General features: G+C 39.5%; 1 protein-coding gene across 8 annotated transcripts in view; it reads right to left on the bottom strand.

Annotated features, from left to right (window-relative positions):
• RIF1 (replication timing regulatory factor 1) overlaps positions 1 to 18,418 on the bottom strand; it is a 56,899-nt gene extending 38,481 nt beyond the window's left edge. For 7 of the 8 annotated variants that reach the window (XR_006820260.1, XR_006820261.1, XM_046018709.1 and 4 more), the window contains exons 1-9: positions 18,297 to 18,418; positions 17,808 to 17,921; positions 16,719 to 16,797; positions 13,897 to 13,993; positions 12,806 to 12,933; positions 12,623 to 12,717; positions 10,606 to 10,795; positions 8,344 to 8,436; positions 2,284 to 2,422 (exon numbers count right to left, since the gene is read on the bottom strand). Coding sequence is in view for 6 of the 8 variants with exons in the window: in XM_046018709.1 (XP_045874665.1) it covers positions 2,284 to 2,422; positions 8,344 to 8,436; positions 10,606 to 10,795; positions 12,623 to 12,717; positions 12,806 to 12,933; positions 13,897 to 13,993; positions 16,719 to 16,797; positions 17,808 to 17,911 (925 nt within the window). In the remaining 2 variants the exon portion in view is untranslated. Of the gene's footprint in view, positions 1 to 2,283; positions 2,423 to 8,343; positions 8,437 to 10,605; positions 10,796 to 12,622; positions 12,718 to 12,805; positions 12,934 to 13,896; positions 13,994 to 16,718; positions 16,798 to 17,807; positions 17,922 to 18,084; positions 18,140 to 18,296 lie in introns of those variants that run through there. The other variant, XM_046018710.1, reaches the window with a different exon arrangement.
• Positions 18,419 to 19,100: the final 682 nt, after the last annotated feature.

Genomic DNA, 19,100 nt, shown 5'->3' with positions numbered 1-19,100 from the left:
CATGTAATAAGGTCAAAAAAAAAAAAGAGAGAGAAAGAAAAAGAAAGAAGAGGAAGCCATGTTTATTAGATACTGTGTGTGCCAGAGACGATTTTCCTACGGAGGGACATTTGGCAATGTCTACAAAATCTCAGGTCTAACAACCTGAGAGCCAGGGGTACAGAGGAGGCTGTTGGTTATCCAATGGGTTGCACCTAAGGATACTGCTAAACTTTCTTCAATACACAGGGCAATCCTCCACAACAAGCTGTCCGGTCTAATACTGAGTTTAACAACTAGGGATACATAAAATAAGATGCCCTGTGCTCAAGTAACTTATCAAAAAGACTTAAAGGATTTTGAAACATCCGTCAAGCTATGCATTTGGTAGCATGGCATTAATGTTTCTGACAGCTACTGTACCATTTATCTTTCACAATTAATATTTGTATAAAGAAAATAAAGTCAAATCACTGTGGGAACAAATTCTCTAATCTTATTTGAACTCCTACTCTATAACACTGTGGGAACAAATTCTCTAATCTTATTTGAACTCCTACTCTATAAAAGGAGCTCTGCAATAATATCCCTATAGCAGAAATTGCCAACTGCCATTCTTTTTTAGATACAAGACCCTCTTTCACTCAGGGCAATGACAGATACCCAATTTTTTATTTGTCTAGTCTCCCATTTAGCCATTCTGCCCAATGAGATTTAATGTGGAATTTCCAGAAGGCTCTAGAGACAGATGGCTCATCTGAAAACAAGCTCATTTTTGCTCTTCTGCCTTTTATCCTTCCTGTAACTGCAAGTAAGCATACTGATGATGACAGAAACAACAAGCATCTGATTCCTTAAGATTTCCTGGATCCATAATACTAGGGATGAACTCTTTTAGCTCTGGACTTATTTCAAATCAGATAGCATTTTATTTATCTTCTTTAAGTCATGACTACTTTACGCTTTAGTCCAGGTTTAGTCCAGAACATCAACTTGCATTACCAGTTCATAAACAACAAAAGGTAACATTTACAATTAAAACTTGTGCCTGGCAATGCACTTTCATCAATACTTTCAATGAAATCACAGTTAATGAAAATAATTACCTTACAAAACACACTAAAAACAGGAACAGAGGATTATTATTGTCTTTGGCAGGCAGAGAAAAAATACTGGATGAAATCAATATTAGCAGATCTTCTAAACATACAGTATTGAGGGATGCCTGGGTGGCTCAATGGGTCAAAGCCTCTGCCTTCGGCTCAGGTCATGATCCCAGAGTCCTGGGATCAAGCCTCGCATGGGGCTCCCTGCTCAGCAAGGAGCCTGCCTCCCCCAACCCTGCCTGCCTCTGCCTACTTGTGATCCTTGTCAAGTAAATTAAAAAAAAAATCTTCAAAAAACAAAAACAGTACTGATTATATCTAAGATTAACTACCCAATTAAATAGCCATTCCTACTGACCGACTTTTGGGCTATATACTCCTTCTCATATATACAGTTGACCTTTGAACTTGGGTTTGAATTGCATGTGTCCATTTACACAGACTTTTTTTATATAGTACAATACTATAAATGTATTTTCTCTTCCTTATGATTTTCCTAACATTTCTTTAGCTTACTTTATTGTAGAACTTGAGTATATAGTACATATAACATACAAATTTGGGGTTCATCGACTGTTTATGTTATTGGTTTCTGGTCAACAGTGGGCTGTTTGTAGTGATATTTGGGGGGAGTGAAAAGTTACATGCAGTGGGATGTTGCCACTAAATAATAGGAAGATAAAGTTACAATAAATCAAAAGGAATCATTTGTATATATTAATAGTAAAAACCCACTTTAGGCACTATTCTAAAAGGTCCTGCGAGAAAAAAGTTTACCAGTCATGTTTTACAGCTATCACGACTGTTTCCTACCATCTACTCGCCATGTGACCTTTGACAAATTAATCTCTAAAATAGTGATAATACTTAGCATTTCAGATCTATTGTGATGATTATAATAGAGGTACTCAAAAGTGTTCAACTAAGTGCTGGAATATACTAAAAAAGCCACAAATGGTATCTGTCACTTTGCTCAATTTTTGAAATAGTTTAAAACAAATTTTCTATCAGTAATTTTCAGTAATGCCTAGGCTTTCTAATTCTATTTTTAGCATAAGTTTATTCCCTTAAAATAAAATAAAAAATATTCAATAAGTTAAGTTTCAGTACAAAGTCCAAAAAATCAGAATGGCTTTGTTCTTTTCATCTTGAGTAAAATCCACAGAAAAACAAAAATTTTAACATATTATTTACTTACCTGGATTTAAAGCAAAATTATCTATTAAACTCTTCCAAGCAATAAAAGCTATTTTTTTAATCATGGGAGCTCCACTACGAAATCCTAGTTCTTCCAGCTGTAATAGAGAATTAATGAAACTCCCACTTCGATGCAACGTCTAAAAAGGAAAAATCATAACAAAATTATTTACCTGCCTAAAACAACATACAGGCACTATTATTTTTCACTTATCTAATTTATTCAGTGTTAGCTATGTAAAGTCTTAAAAATTTAAATTTTAGAATGTACTGGATTCTATCTGCACATTCAAAACTCAAGATCACAAAATATAATGCTCCATGAATTAAATAATGCACAAAACAGAACATTTCTAAAACATTAAAGAAAATTAAGAAGTCCCAAATTTTACCAGAGTACCAAAAAGATGGTATCCATATGAAAAATTAGTATTTAAGAAAAAAGGGAAAAACAAATGACAAGTAAACAATGCATCACAAGGAAACATTAAAAAATGAAACATTAGCAACTGCAGCTTATAAATCACATATACACTGGATAGCACATAAACATTAATATAAAATAACTTGCTTAGGAAATCAAAGAATCCATTAAGAAAGCTACTAGAGCTAATAAATTCAGCAAACAACTGTGGAGGATACAAGATCAACACACAAAAATCAGCTGTGCTCCTATACAACAGCAACTAACAATCTGAAAAGTAAATTAAGTAATAAGCAATTTGATTTACAACAGCACCTAAAAGAATTAAGTACTTAGGAATAAATCTAATTGAGGTGAAAGGCTTGTACGCTAAGCTACAAAATACCGCTGAAAAACATTTAAAAAGACCTGAATAAATAGAAAACTATTCCACATTCAAGTACAAAAAGTTTTTTTTTAAGATTTTATTTATTTATTTGACAGAGAGAGAGAGATCACAAGTAGGCAGAGAGGCAGGCAGGGAAAGAGGGGGAAGCAGGCTCCCTGCTGAACAGAGAGCCCGATGCGGGGCTTGATCCCAGAACCCTGAGATTATGACCCTAGCTGAGGGCAGAGGCTTAACCCACTGAGCCGCGCAGCGCCCCAGTACATAAAGTTTTAATACCATTAAAATGTCAATACGACACAGAGCAATCTACAGATTCAACACAATCTCTGTTGAAAGTACAGCAGCCATGGGGCGCCTGGGTGGCTCAGTCCTTCGGGGGGTCTGCCTTCAGCTCAGGTCATGATCCCAGAGTCCTGGGATCGAACCCCTTCAATGGGCTTTCTGCTCAGCAGGAAGCCTGCTTCTCCCTCTCCCCTTGCTTGTGTTCTCTATTGCTGTGTCTCTGTCAAATAGATAAAATCTTCAAAAAAAAAAAAAAAAAAAAGGTACAGCAGCCTTTCCACAAAAAAAGAAAAGCCAATCTTCAAATTCATTATGGAATTGCAAAGAGCCCCAAAACAGCCAAATCAATTCCGAAATAGATTTGGAGAACTTACACCTCTTGCCTTCCAGACTTACTTCAAAACTGAAGTAATTAAAACATATGATAATGGCATAAGGATCAACATATAGACCAATGAAATAGAAAACCCTAAAATAAACCTTCACATATGCTGTCAATTGTTTTTCTTTCTTTCTTTATCTCGGGGTGGGGGAGATCGGGGAGTCTCAAGCAGACTCTGCACTGAACGTAAATGCCATGTTGGGCTCCATCTCACAACCCTGAGATCATGACCCAAGACAAAATCAAGAGTTGGACACTTAAGCAACTGTGCCACCCAAGTACCCCTGCTGTAAACTGATTTTCTTTTGTTTTTTTTTAAGATTTTATATATTCATGGGGAGCCTGGGTGGCTCCATGGGTTAAAGCCTCTGCCTTTGGCTCAGGTCATGATCCCAGGGTCCTGGGATAGCGCCCCACATCGGGCTCTCTGCTCGGCAGGGAGCCTGCTTCCCTTCCTCTCTCTGCCTGCCTCTCTGTCTCCTTGTAATCTCTGTCAAATAAATAAATAAATAAATCTTAAAAAAAAATTTTTTATATATTCATGAGACAGAAAGAGAGAGACAGAGAGAGCAGGCTCCCTGTGGAGCAGGGAGCCCAGCACAGAACTTGATCCCAGGAACCTAGGATTATGACTTGAGCCAAAAGCAAACACTTAACCTACTGAGCCACCCAGGTACCCATTATTTTTCAACAAGGATGCCAAGACCATTCATTATATAGAGACCATTCTTTTCAACAAATGGTGCTGCCAAATTGAATACCCACATGCAAAAGAATGAAAACTAGACCCTTGCCTTATACCATACACAAAAATGAACTCAAAGATTAAAAACTTATGAGAACTAGAACTCTAAAAATCCTACAACAACAGAGGGGAAAAAAGAATCATGACATTGGATTTGACAACAACTTCATGGCTGTGACACCAAAAGCACAGGCAATGAAAGAAAAAATCTAATTTATACTAGACTTCATCAAAAACTTTTGTGCACCAAAGGATATTATCAAGTGAAAAGACAACATTGCAGAATGGAAAAAAATATCTGAAAATCACGTATCTGGTAAGGGATTAATAATCTGGAAAAAGAACTCCTACAACTCAACAACAAAAACAAACCACCCAATTAAAAGTGGGCAAAGGCGGGATGCCTGAGTGGCTCAGTTAAGCATCTGCTTCAGCTCAGGTCATGATCCCAGGGTCCTGAGATGAGCCCTGCATTGGGCTCTCTGATCAACAGAGAGCCTGCTTCTCTCCTGCTGCTGCTCTGGCTGCTTGTGTGTATGTGCGTGTGCTCTCGCTCTCTGTCAAATAAATAATAAAATCTTAAAAAAATTAAAATAAAAATTTTTTTTAAATGAGCAAAGGCTTTCCTGCCCTGGGTTCTGGGTAGTCAGCTATTAGGTCTCAGAAACCAAAATCCTTAGGACTTGAGACTAGGTGACTGGTCTGAAGTCACCATGCCACAAAACAACTTACTGAGTAACTGCTATGGGTATCACTTGGGGGACCATGAGAAGAAGACAAAGAAAAGTCAAGAGGCTCATGAACGTTCAACGGCAGCAGATGAAGAATAAGCACCACCGTAAGCAGCACCATACCGAGAAAAAAACAAAAATACTATTAAGGTGCATGAAAAGGGAACCATCAAACTAAAGAATGATGAAAGATTCCACTGGGAACACTACCTGCCTATCTATAGGGCACAGAGAGGTAGTCCTGAGCTAACATGCTTTCAAATATAGTTAAAAGCAAATAGAGAATGCAGGAAAATAGGAAGACTCTCTGCTCAAGGTTCACAGCAGGGAGAAACAAATACTAAGTTACTCGAATAGGAAAGAGAAACAAGAGAACATCAAAAGGTTGTTTATTGTTACTAAAGTCTGCTCCACCGAAAATGGCTTTATATGAAAACCACCTAAATATGGAAGATTAGGACAATGGATTTATGTTTCAAGAAGGCCCACATAATACATCTTAGACTGAAAGTCACCCTTTACCTCTCAATATATGGTGAACAGAAAAACCCCTCACCCCCACTACATACAACCTTGGTTATTACTATCAAGGGTAATGTAAATGACATAGCTGTGAGCAAGCTGGGTCTTGTGACACAAAGAGGTAAGGTTATTTGGGAGAACTACATCCAGGTAATTAACAATCCTGAAAATGATGGATCATAAATGCCGTCTTACTTGCTTGATAGCAACTACATACAAGTAACTCCTTACAATCATTACTGATGGCACACCAATCAGGAAAACCACCACTACTGTGACTGTTTCTGAATTATTACCCAACAGTCTTTAGGTCCGTAATCAAGATAACTATTTATCACATCGTCAAAAACATTAAAACGCCCCAGTTTTACAAAACAGAACAAAATGTTCTGGAATGGCTAACATATCAAAAATCAAAAAATAGGGGTGCCTAGGTGGCTCAGCCATTAAGCGTCTGCCTTTGGCTCAGGTCCTGATCCCAGGGTCCTGGGATCAATCCCCGCATCAGGCTCCCTGCTAGGTGGAAGTCTGCTTCTTCCTCTCCCTCTGCTTGTGTTCCCCCTCTTGCTGTGTCTTTCTCTGTCAAATAAAATCTTTTTAAAAACAAAAACAAGTTCAGCAGGGAAAAACTAGAAGCGCCTAAGTGGGTCAGTCGGTTAAGCATCTGGCTCTTGACTTCGGCTCAGGTCATGACCTCAGGATCCTATGTCAGGCTCCCCACTCAGCGGGCATTCTGCTAGAGACTCTTCCCCTCTCCCTCTGTCCCTTCCCCTCAAGCACTCTCTAAAATAAATAGGCAAATCCTTAACGGAAAAGAAAAACTAGACAGAACCCTAGTGTATTATGGGTAGGAATGTAAAACAGTGCACCCACTGTGGAAAACAATTTGGAGGGGTCTCTAAAAGTCAAGTTCAGAACTACCATTATGACCCAGCAATTCCATTCTTCTTACTCATATATCCAAAAGAATTAAAAGGAGAGAATCCAACAGATCCATCAATGTTTACAGTAACATTATTCACAATAGCCGAAATGTAAAAACAAGCCATGTGTCTATCAATAAGTGAATAAACAAAAGTTACAGAGCGAAATATTATCCAGCCATAGGAATCAAATTTATTTAAGTGCTTCATACAACATGATTAAGACTTGAAAAAATTGTCTAGCATAATAAGCCATATACTGAAGGACAAAACAGTGCATTTACGTGGGATGCCTAGAATTAGCAAATCCAGGAACAGCAAGTAAAATAGCAGTTAACAGGGGCTGGGGGTGGGGGAGCAGGAGTTACTGTATAATATGTATAAAGTTGTTGGGAGAAGATGAAAAAGTTTTGGGTATAGATAGTGACGGTATTTACACAACTTGTGTATGTATTTAACGGCACTAAACTGTACACTTACAAAAGTTACGAGAAATATTTACCACAATAAAGAAAAACACATCTCTTCCCCTCAAAAACAAACAAATAAAAACCCAAAACCTGGCTTAAAGACAGAACGTATAGTCAATCCTAATAATCCGCCTAAATTCTATGAAGTCCACAGCAAACACTGTGTTACCAAGTACTGAGACACTGCTCCTAAGAAACATGCAGGGTTAGGTTCCTACAAAAACCTGTTCTGCCAAACAAACTCAACCTTGCTTCCTATTTATTTCCGTTTAAAGGCACCATATGTATTAATGATTCTCTAACACTGAACTCATATGCAACAGCACTGTTGTTATTCATGCCTACACAGAGCTTATATAACATATGTAATTTCTCCCTAGGGCCCATCACAGTCTTCTGATGCTCAGGAACCACAGACAGTACTTTGGCACTAAGCCTAGGGGCCATTTAAAACTAAATTCACCTAAAAAAAGCACAAAATGGGGAAAATGTGTCATTAAGTGGATTTATGAAAACGACTTTTTTTTTTTTTTTAAAGACTTTATTTATTTGAGAGAGCATGTGAGAGAGAAACCGCACATGCAAAAGCAGGGGAAGGGGCAGAGTGAGAAGCAGGTTCCTCGTTTAAGCAGGAAGCTCTTTATGGGGCTCACTCCTAGGACCCTGGGATTATGACCTGAGCGGAAGGCAGATGCTTAACCAACTGAGCCACCCGGACGTCCTGAAAAGGACATCTGTTTAAAAAAGAACACTGAGGGGTACCTGGGTGGCTCAGTTGGTTAAATGACTGCCTTTGGTTCAGGTCAGGATCCCAGCCAGAGTCCTGGGATTGGGTCCCACACTGGCTCCCTGTTCAGCAGGGGAATCTGCTTCTCCCTTTCCCTCTGCCCCTGCTCATGCCCCTGCTCTCTTGCTGCACCCCCCGCCCCGCCCCCCGCAAGAACACGGAGTTCAAATAAAAAGTCAGGGCATTATATTGCTCTACCTCAGCTGAGAATCTGCACACTGGGTGACTCAAATTTATGCCACTCTTTAGATTTGCAATTGACTGGAAAAGCAGCAGAAGTACTTATTATGGCAAACAAATTTTAGTGAACAGCTGACTCTACATATATGGTATGCATGAATAATGTAAAGTTAAAAAATGAAAGGGTTTCACAGGTATAAACTGTGAACTATTAACTGTAGACTTACCTTCCCAAGAAGTCTGACAAACAAAGGCCACAATTTTAACACGTAAGTCTCATTCTTACTCATAAACAACTTTTGTAGTTCTGAAAGTAATTTCTGCAAACAAAAGCAAAAATATTCACCAAAAACACTCTTGAGAAAACAAAATATGCAGTATCAGACTTAGTTGAAGTAACTTTTCCCAATGTTTTATTAGAAAAACTTTCATGTATATAGCACAGCTGAAAGTTTTACAGTGAAAGCCCAAATAAAGTATTAATATCTTACTATGCCTGTCTTATCACAAATCTGGCCATTATTCCATCCGTCAATTCAGCTTAATTTTTTTCTTCCAATATGCTTTTCCCTGAAAACTTCAGCATGTGTATCATTAGAGTTCAAATGATAATGTTTTAGTTCTTCACTCTTAAAAATACATTAATAGGGGGGTGCCTGGGTGGCTCAGTGGGTTAAAGCCTCTGCCTTTGGCTCAGGTCATGATCCCAGGGTCCTGGGATCGAGCCCCACATTGGGAATCTCTGCTCCGTGGGGAGCCTGCTTCCTCCTCTCTCTCTCTGCCTACTTGTGATCTCTGTCAAGTAAATAAATAAAATCTTAAAAAAAAAAAAATACATTAATAGGGGGCACCTGGGTGGCTCAGTGGGTTAAGCCTCTGCCTTCAGCTCAGGTCATGATCTCAGGGTCCCGGGATCAGGCCCCACATCAGGTGCTCTGCTCGGCGGGGAGCCTGTTTCCCCCTCTCTCTCTGCCTGCCTCTCTCCCTACTTGTGATTTCTCTGTCAAATAAATAAATAAAATCTTAAAAAAAAAAAAACTTCATGGCTAACAGCTGAGAACATTTTCAAATTTATAAAGAATTTTATATATGCTCTTAAAAAATTAATAAACGTATCAAAAAAAACCTTGCAAAGACATTGGAGCTACTTTATTGGGCTCCAAACATTCCCATAAGGCCTCCTGAATTTTAACAAAATAAACAAAATCCCAGGTTTTAAAATCTGGAAGGCTCCCTCACCTCACCTAGATTACTGAAGTTACCTCTGAACTAGTTTCCCTTCTTCTACTCAACTCCTCTAGAAGTCTATTCTCAACACAGGCACAGTGATCCCTTTAAAGACCAAGTCAATACACACAAACACTCCTAGACTCAAAATCTTCAAACAGGTTTTCAACATAAGCCACAGGAAAACAAATGATTGTAATACTGCCAACATCCTCAGTGAATGGGCCCTCTATTTCTCCTCTCCTAATCCTCTCATCCTCATTCACTCTGAAATACTGCACATGCCAGTGTTCACTGAACACCAAACAACAAAAAACCATCAGAGCAGGGCCTTTTGCTCTCCTGGTTCCTCCTGCCTGGAATGAGCTTACTCCCTATCGTCCAAGTTGCTAATTCCTGTACCATTTCAAATTACTGTTTAAATATCCTATTCTTAGGGTGCCTGGGTGGCTCAGTGGGTTAAACTTCTGCCTTCGGCTCAGGTCATGACCTCAGGGTCCTGGGATGGAGCCCCACATCAGGCTCTCTGCTCAGCAGGGGCCCTGCTTCCCCCGCTATCTGACTGCTTCTCTGCCTACTTGTGATCTGCCTGTCAAATAAATAAATAAAATATTTTTAATAAATAAATAAATAAATATCCTATTCTTTTTCCTTCTGTGACCATATCCTTCCTCTCCAGTGGCACTCTCCATCTAGTCTCTACGGTTCTCCAAAATGTTCTTCACTGAATATATTATATTCTCTATTGCCTCTCAGACCCACTAGACAAGAAGATCCACAAGCTCCTTTTGTTCACTGCTATATTCAGTGTATAAAACAATACCCGGCATGTAAGTGCTCAATAATATTTGTTACAAGAACAATGGTAGAAAAGACTAAAACCAAGGCAAGTAGTAACTTTAGGAAATTGTACACATTACATGCACATATGTGCTTTAAATTTATACCTACTGGTATTATCTTAAAATAACCCAAATAGCACTGAAATCAGTTAATGTTCTTTTTTTTCCAGAAATGCAATCCCTTTCTATCACGAAGGGCAATGGGGATGAAATAAAATGCCTAGATCCTACAAACACTAAATAAAACAGCTCCCTTCCTTAAAGTAGTACTATGCTTACACTAACTTAAGCAATTACTTATGTTCTATTAAAACTAGAACTCCCTATATCATAATGCAATTATAGCACTATGATCCCTGTGCTTGGGCCAGAAACTTACAATGCAGTATCCAAAAAATCCTTACGCAAAACGATACTCACAGTAGTCATAAGTTGCTCTGTGATAGATGCTATTTCTTGTTGTTTCTGAAGCAACAATGGCATTCCCATCTCTAGAGCAGTTGCTCCCCGCAAATGTACCTTTTGAGCTGAATGAACCACTAAAGGTATGACCAGTTTTGCCCACCTAACTGTCTCTTCTCCCATTTGAACTGGGGCTTGTTCAATTAGCCTGTAATAGAGAAATCAATGAAATTAGCCTGACCTCACCTTTTATGTCTAAACTACCAGGAAAATAAGCAGCATACAGAAATATGCCTAATACTATACATCCATTTATTTTAGAATATATACATATACGCATACACACAGGTATAACTTTTATTTACTGACTTGTGGGTTTCTATATTATTTTTATAAATTTTTAAAATAAGAATACACCATTTTGTCTTCAAATTAATATTTAAAGTATTGATCTTTTTAAAAGACAAGTAAATTCAACATTCTTTTAGAAGACAGCCAGAGAGGGCCACCTGGGTGGCTCAGTCGGTTGAGAATCTGCCTTCGCCTCAGGTCATGATCCCAGGGTCCTGGGATCCAGCCCCGTATCACATAGGGCTCCCTGCTCAGTGGGGAGCCTGCTTCTCCCTCTACACCTCCCCACTCCTGCTCCTGCTTGCTCTCTAATAAATAAATAAAATCTCAAAAAGGAAAAAAAAAAAAAGAAGAAAATAGCCAGAGAATTGTGATATAGTGTAAGCATCATTCAGGACATCAGAACACTAAGTAAAGCAAATAGTTCAATTACAGAAAACTTTTTAAGAATGAAAAACTATGGGCGCCTGGGTGGATCATCTGGTTAAGCAACTGCCTTCAGCTCAGGTCATGATCCTGGAATCCCGTATCGGGTTCCCTGCTTAGCAGGGAGTGTGCTTCTCCCTCCAACACTCTCCCATCTCATGCTCTCTCTCTCAAGTAAGTAAATAAAATCTTAAAAAAAAAAAAAAATGAAAACCTACTAAGATAAGCCACACAACACAGTCTATGTGCCATTAGCATGTCCCTGAAAGAACAGGGATGCACAAGAAGGTAAAGCATTTTCCTGTTCTCCCATCTGCTGCTAGTTGCTGTTAATGCCTTCTTACATCCCCTAACCCTAACCCTACCTGAGAGCCATTATTATTATTATTATTACCTTTTAAACTCTTGCAAAAGCTTTAATGGAAATAATTTTAAAAATCAGAATCAAAATAAATGAAACAAGATGGGATGGGGAGATAAATAAACCATAAGACTCTTAATCTCACAAAACAAACTGAGGGCTGCTGGGGGGTGGGGGGGAGGGAGATGGGGGTGGAGTTAGGGACACTGGGGAGGGTATGTGCTATGGTGAGTGTTGTGAAGTGTGTAAACCTGGCGATTCACAGACCTGTACCCCTGAGGATAAAAATACATTATATGTTTATTAAAAAGTTTTTTTTAAAAATAAATAATTAAAAAAAAACCAGAATCAAGGGGCGCTTGGGTGTCTCAGTGGGTTAAGCCTCTGCCTTTGGCTCAGGTCATGATCCCAGGGTCCTAGGACCAAGCCCATATCTGGCTCTCTGCTCGGCAGGGAGCCTGCTTCCCCTCCCCCCCCCAACCTGCCTCTCTACCTACTTGTGATTCCTGTCAAATAAATAAAATCTTTAAAAAAAAAAAATCTGAATCATTTTTGCAGCAGCAACATAACCAAGATTTTTACCTATGCTCTATACCCAACACGGGGCTTAGACTCATGACCCCAAGATCAAGAGCAGCATGCTCTACCAAGTAAACCAGCCAGGAACCCCAACCAAGACTTCATTTTTTTAAGACTCAGTAAAAATACAGACAATAAATAAAGAAACCTAGTAACTTAAACATATCTACTTCCTCCTTTTTCCTGTTACCTTTTATCCTTGAGACTTTTACAAGACGTTTTGTTCTTTTAACTTCTAACTCATATTCTAGTCCCCAAGGTCCACTCCTTGAATTCTAAATTTAATGAAATTATTCTTCCAAAACAGCAAATTCATACCTTATGATGACATTTAATGCCTCATAATCAACAACTGCAGAATGCATCTCTCCTTTATTAAATACTGTTTCTAATGAATCAATTATACTGGATACCTAAAAGACAGAACCAAATAAATACAAATAAGCCTCAATTTTTTAAGTGGCATGTAGTTAAGAAAATGTATACAAAAACCATACTCACTACTTTGCCAATGACTTCAGCAGGAAATGTCTGCTTGGATATCACCCAAAGTGCCCTAGTACGTACATTTTTGTCTGGGCTTTTAACACTATCATTCAATTTTAAAAGCAGTTCTTGAGCATCTGTCTCTGAAAAACAAGCAGCCTTAATTATGTGGAACAGTTTGTATCCTTTAAAATCTCAAATACAGAAACAAAAAAAAATATATATATTCCTGTCAAAAAATTAAATGTGTATTCAGAGAAGAGGATCAGTGAACCAATGCTAGTATCAATTTCTTCCAAAACACAAAACTTAGGTCAGATGGGAAAGTATATTCAGAGAAAACAAACAGTATACTCAATTTGTGCAACTGAAAAAAATTCACAGGTATCATTTGTTTTAAACATAAAAAAGAATTTTTGGCAAGATGTTACAAATCCTACACCTCTGTTCTAAAATGAACTTCTATTTTAGATTGGGAATATCTGTATGTATAAAAAAGGGCATAAACTTTACCATCAGAAAAGAAAATAGTAATAACTTTCGGGCATCCTTATTCCCTGCCCAATTTCCCCCTTTTGAAAGATCACCTCCTAGGTTTCCATTAAAATGGCAAACTACAGAGTAGTAATTAAGATTACTTGAAAACTTAGCTGCTTTTGGATCCAAATTATCTCAATACCACTATGTAAAAGAACTTTTCAATTCAGCATGTTCCTTAGGGTATACGCTTGTTTTATACAATAAAACACCATCTGAATTATTACCTTTCAAAGCATATATGCTTTATAAAGGAGAAGGTTCCTTTTTTTTTTTTTAATTACAATCACTTTAAAATAGGTTTATATTCTTTTAGAGCAAATCTGGTGGTATCAAAGTTAAAGCTATGTCTAGAAAAAAAGATGATAACCAAAACACTAGTTCTTTATCAAAAGTAAATCCTAAACTACTAAAGTTATGAAACTAATAGAGAAGTAACAGTACTTTTAACATATCAAACCATAAACTCTAAAAATATTTTTTCTGTGTCATAGTGGGTGTTGGATACTCCCAGACCAAGTACCAAAATATAAACTCTAAAAATATTATGTCACAATAAATTTAACTACCTGATAATCCTGAGGTAATTTTGGGATTATATAAGCAAAACCCCAAGGCCTGCAGAGCAGCACTACTGAGGTCTGAATTCTGACTGGAAATGTGCATCTACAAAAACAAAAAGTACATCTGTTATAAACAATTAAAATGATAAATCCTCAGAGAAAGAAAACAGACCAGAAAATAAAAATTATATTTTAATCCAATCAATCAACAAATGTTTGAGAGTAGATAAAAAAGGAATAAAACCAGGAAGCCATTTATATAGCTTGGCAAAGAAAGAAAGAGCACTAGAAAGAGATCACATAAAAAAGAATGTTTCTCTTAAAAGAACATCTGCACACAGCTGAAAGCAATAAAAGAGCCAACAAATGGAAAATGCTGAAGACACCACCACAAAAGGTAAGCAAAAGACTCAAAAACAAAAGCGGGCATCCTAGCTTTGGAGGGGAGTGACACCTCCCAGACAGAGGGGTTGGAATGGAACATTTCCGGATGATCTGTAAGTGACAAGAGCTTTAAACATTATCTTAAAAGAAATCCCTACTTTGTAGATTGGAAAATTTGAATGTTGATCTGGAATTTAAAGCCCAACCCATATTATGTATGTATAGGCTATAAAATCCCAACTCTGTCAAAGGTAGTCCTGCTATATTCCCCAACCCTACGTTTATTTGTAACTCTGTGTCTTTCTTGGTATCATTTCCTATTTCAAAGTGATTTATCTTCAAATCCCCCCCACTGCTCTGAATCAGATATCCAAAGAATCCTCAGGTATTTGCTGCTCTTGAGCAGGAAAAATAGGTATATGAATAGACACTTCCCTGGGGCACCCCTTTTATAATTAAATGAAATACAAAAAAAAAAACAAACACTGGAGCGTAAGACATATTATTATTATTTTTTTATTTGACAGATAAGAGATCACAAGTACGCAGAGAGGCAGGCAGAGAGAGAGGGGAAAGCAGGCTCCCTGCTGAGCAGACAGCCCGATGAGGGGGCTCCCAGAACCCTGAGATCATGACCTGAGCTGAAGGCAGAGGCTTTAACCCACTGAGCCGCCCAAGCACCCTGCATAAGACATATTAAAACAACAAATTCAGACAACCACAGAAAGAGCATTACTAAGATTGAGGGCTACTACTATATCTCCTGGAGAACAGCTAACTGTGATCAACATTTTTTTTTATTAAACATATATTGCCTGAAGTATTCCCTAACAGTGTTGTCTTCAAGAATATTGTGGGTGGGGCACCTAGGTGGCTCAGTCCTTCAAGTGACTCTAGCTTTCAGCTCAGGGTCCTGGGATCTGAGTGAGTCCCAGTTCTCTCTCCCTCTCCCGTGCACTCTTAAGCACTCTCTCAAATATATCAATCCTTGGGAAAAAATGTGGGTTCTGCAGTACTCAGTTAAGTGACTCAGTTAAGCGTCTGACTCAGGTCATGATCTCAAGGTCAGGGAGTCTGGTTGAGATTCTATCCCTCTGTCCACTTCTTCCCCACTGTCTCTTTCTCAAATAATAAATAAATCTTAAAAAAAAAAAAATGTTGTGGGTTTCCAGATTCAATACTAACAGAACTGTAAACAACTATATAGAAACATGTTATATTTCACCTAACCTGGCTCCTGTTCTAAAGGAATTCAATTATCCTTGTAGTGCTTAATAATTCACCTAGAAAGCTTTTGTTGACTGTCAAGCTTCTGTTGACTTTCCTATCATTAACCGCCCACATGCTTCCAAATAATTATTCATCAGGCATTTAAGTTACAAACTCTATTAAACAGTGCAAGCAATTGAGTTCCTGATCCTACATGTTCTTTAACACCAAATTTATGAAGATGCATGTTTTCATCACATCCAATATATTGCTGAGATATGGAACATAATAATGAAGAAAAACAGGATATTACAATTAATACTGTCTAATAATACTATCAATAACTAAGTTCCCGCTTACACAAATAAAAAGCACTACTGACTATAACAGGAATACTCATGGGTAGGCAGTACCTTAATTGCCTCAACATTTAACTGGAAATCATGCTAAAATGTACAATAAATGACAGAATATTCCTTTTTAAAAACACAAAACATGGTCATAAAAATAAGAACTCTGGAGATGTAGTTCAACCTCTTCATTCTAACAGCAAGGAATTCAGAAACTGTTACGGACAGTCAAAAAGCCAGTGCATACTGAGGATAAGAAGAGAAGGCCGCAGTCTGATGTTACTATAACACCTCCCTACAAATAAGCAAAAAAGATAATCATAATAACGGTTTTTTAACCAGAGAAGAGTGGCAAAAATTGATGGTGAAAGGAGGAGTTAAAAAAAAAAAAAAAAAACTGCCAAAAAATAGACCAAAAATAAAATTATAGAATCATTTACTTTCAAATACTTTCCTAGAAAAAGACAAAAAAACATGAAATAATTGCTGTTAACTCCTTTTAAATTATTAGTACAGGTTTTGGGAGAGCGCAGGACTCTTGATCTCAGGGTAAGTTGGAGCTCCACAATGAATGTAGAGATTACTTAAAAAAATAAAATCCTTAAAAAAATAAAAGCACAGGTTTTGTATTAACCTGGCGATGGGTAACATTACGCAAGCTGAACCAATTTCTTCTACAAAGTGGGGATTCAAGAGTACCCTCACAGGCACACAGAGGATTAAGAGAGTACAGGTAAGGTAATTAAGAAAGTACTCGATACATATTAAACACTGACACAGTACTATAATGATCCTGCTGGTATTCCGTTTCCAAGTTTTTATGAGTCAGCTGGTAAAACTTTTTTTCCCCCACAACAAAAAACCATTCAATAAACAGATACATACTTTTAAAACTCTGAATAGCTGAGGAAGTTTTTTCTCAATTTCCATAATGACTTCTTTTCCATCTTCTCCAGTCATTCGACTTAAAAGCAGAAAGAATACAAACTTATGCAAATGGCACACAAAAGAAACTATAATTACCCCCTAAAATACCCCTTTTTATCCTCTTTCTAAAGTCTGTTAGAACTCTACCAAGCTGAGGAGCCCAGTGCTTAAAATACTTAATACCTATAAATACGTCATACAATACACGGTCTGAATTTAATGCAAGAAGAATCCTTAAGAGTAACTTTTGCTTCACAGCGTACACATTTGGACCATATCAGCATGTAAAGAGGGAACACGAAAACCCAGCGCGAACTACAAATTCACTAAAAATTTACTAAATCTTTTTCGTTTTGTAGCAACTGCTACCCTTTCCTACCTTTTCCATTTAAGTAGATAACTCAGCAAAATGTGATTTGCAGATTAAAAAATACTGAGGCATTTACAGTTAAAAATGAAACCCGGGGGGCGCCTGGGTGGCTCAGTGGGTTAAGCCGCTGCCTTCGGCTCAGGTCATGATCTCAGGGTCCTGGGATCGAGTCCCGCATCGGGCTCTCTGCTCAGCAGGGAGCCTGCTTCTCTCTCTCTCTCTCTCTGCCTGCCTCTCTGCCTACTTGTGATCTCTGTCAAATGAATAAATAAAAAATCTTTAAAAAAAAAAAAATGAAACCCGGGTTATTGCTCTCTATTAAGTAAACGATTCCGAGCTGCCGCACTGTCTCAATACCTGGGCGGCTTACACTGAAAAGCATCCCGCCGGCATCCCTACTTCTAATCAAACTTAAAAAAAAAAAAAAAAAAAAAAAAAGTCCTTCGCCAGCCAGACACGTGCGGGCTTCCTCATTCCATACCCACGCTCTGAGCTCTGCAGCAACACCGGGAACGTCACTTAGCACGCACCACCTCCCCCTGCCTTGCCCGCGACCCCAGCGTCCTCACAGCTGCCAGACCCCTAGAATACACAAACTCGCTTCTGCGTGCCCCACGCTAACTATCTTCTCCCCAAAACCCACCAGAGCGCTCACCCCCAACTCCGGCGGGCCTTACCTGGTCAGGGTCAGGTAAGCGTCGGTTTGCTCTCCATGGGGGGCGGAAGGGTCTTCCAAAGTCTCCAACAGTGGCGCCAGGGGGCTCTCAGCCGGGGCCGTCATGTCGGCCACTCTAAGGCACGGACCGGAAGAGAAGAAAACCCAATGACCGACGGAAAGAGCCCCGCGGCGGCCGGGTCCGAGCCCCTGCCCCAGACCGGCGCGCCCGCCCCCGGCCTCACAGCCCCATCGCGTCCACACGCCCGGCCCCTGGCCCCCAAATCCAAGACCCTAACCTCTCCTGCGCCTTGCAACACGCAATGGGGCTCACGCCGCGTTCCGGCCCAGGCCCGCTCCCGCCACCACTTTCCCGGGCAGCTTTCAACAGTGGGAGGAGACCCACCGGGGGCGGGAGAAGCCCGGGGAGCGAGGCAACCAGCCGCGAGGGGGCGGAGGGTGCGCTAAACTGAGAGTTGCCAGGGCCCAGCACCGTGGCCCCGATACTTACCCCACGTACGAAGATCAGGGCTGCGTCCTCTCCGCGGCTACCCCGCGGCACCCCGACCGAGCCAGAACTCGACTTTCCCGGCTCGGGCTGTTTACTCTCGCGTGCGGCCCGCTCCCTCCCAGACCAAGATGGCGGCGGGGGCGGGCCCACGAGCGCGCGGGTGTAGGGCAGTCCTGGCGGGAGAGCCTCGAGCCAATCCAACAGGCAGAGGCGCGCCGAAGTCATCGATAGCTTCCCAGCACAGTGGGCTGCTTCGCCTAGCCCATCAGGGGCGTCTTATAGGTGGGAGTGTTTTGACTGAAATTTAACCCGCGAAGGACTTGAAATTCAAAATGTGAATGACTCGTCAAAGTTCACCAGACTAAATTTAGTGGGCCTTCAGACTCTTTTTTCGAATTCCAAGTTCTGTGCTTCTTGAAATACTAGCAACAAATTATTTAGCAAGAGATGACCACACTGTAATGTTTAAGACTAGGAGCTGTGTCTAGATGGGTGTATATTACAGCCCTAGCTCTGGGTGACTTCAGCAAATTAACCAACTTTTTAGGCCTCGATTTCCTCCTTGGGAGAATATGGATGATAATGGTAACTACTTAAGGTGAAAGTGAAGTGAGAAAAGGTAGCAGAAGCCTTTGGTTTTCACATTTTAAGTGTACATAACAATGGCCTGGGGGTATTCATGATTAAACTATAGATTTCTGGGCCCTGCCCTTAGACATTGTGATTCAGCAGATTTAAGTAGCTCCCAGATATCTGCATTCTTTTATTTAGGCCCCAGGTATTGAAGGGTGGGACTTGGCCAGG

This window comes from Meles meles, chromosome 9 (genome assembly GCF_922984935.1).
Source record: "Meles meles chromosome 9, mMelMel3.1 paternal haplotype, whole genome shotgun sequence".
Lineage (NCBI taxonomy): Eukaryota > Metazoa > Chordata > Mammalia > Carnivora > Mustelidae > Meles > Meles meles.
Note: the sequence above shows the minus strand (reverse complement) of the source record. Positions and strands in the feature narration are given on the sequence as shown.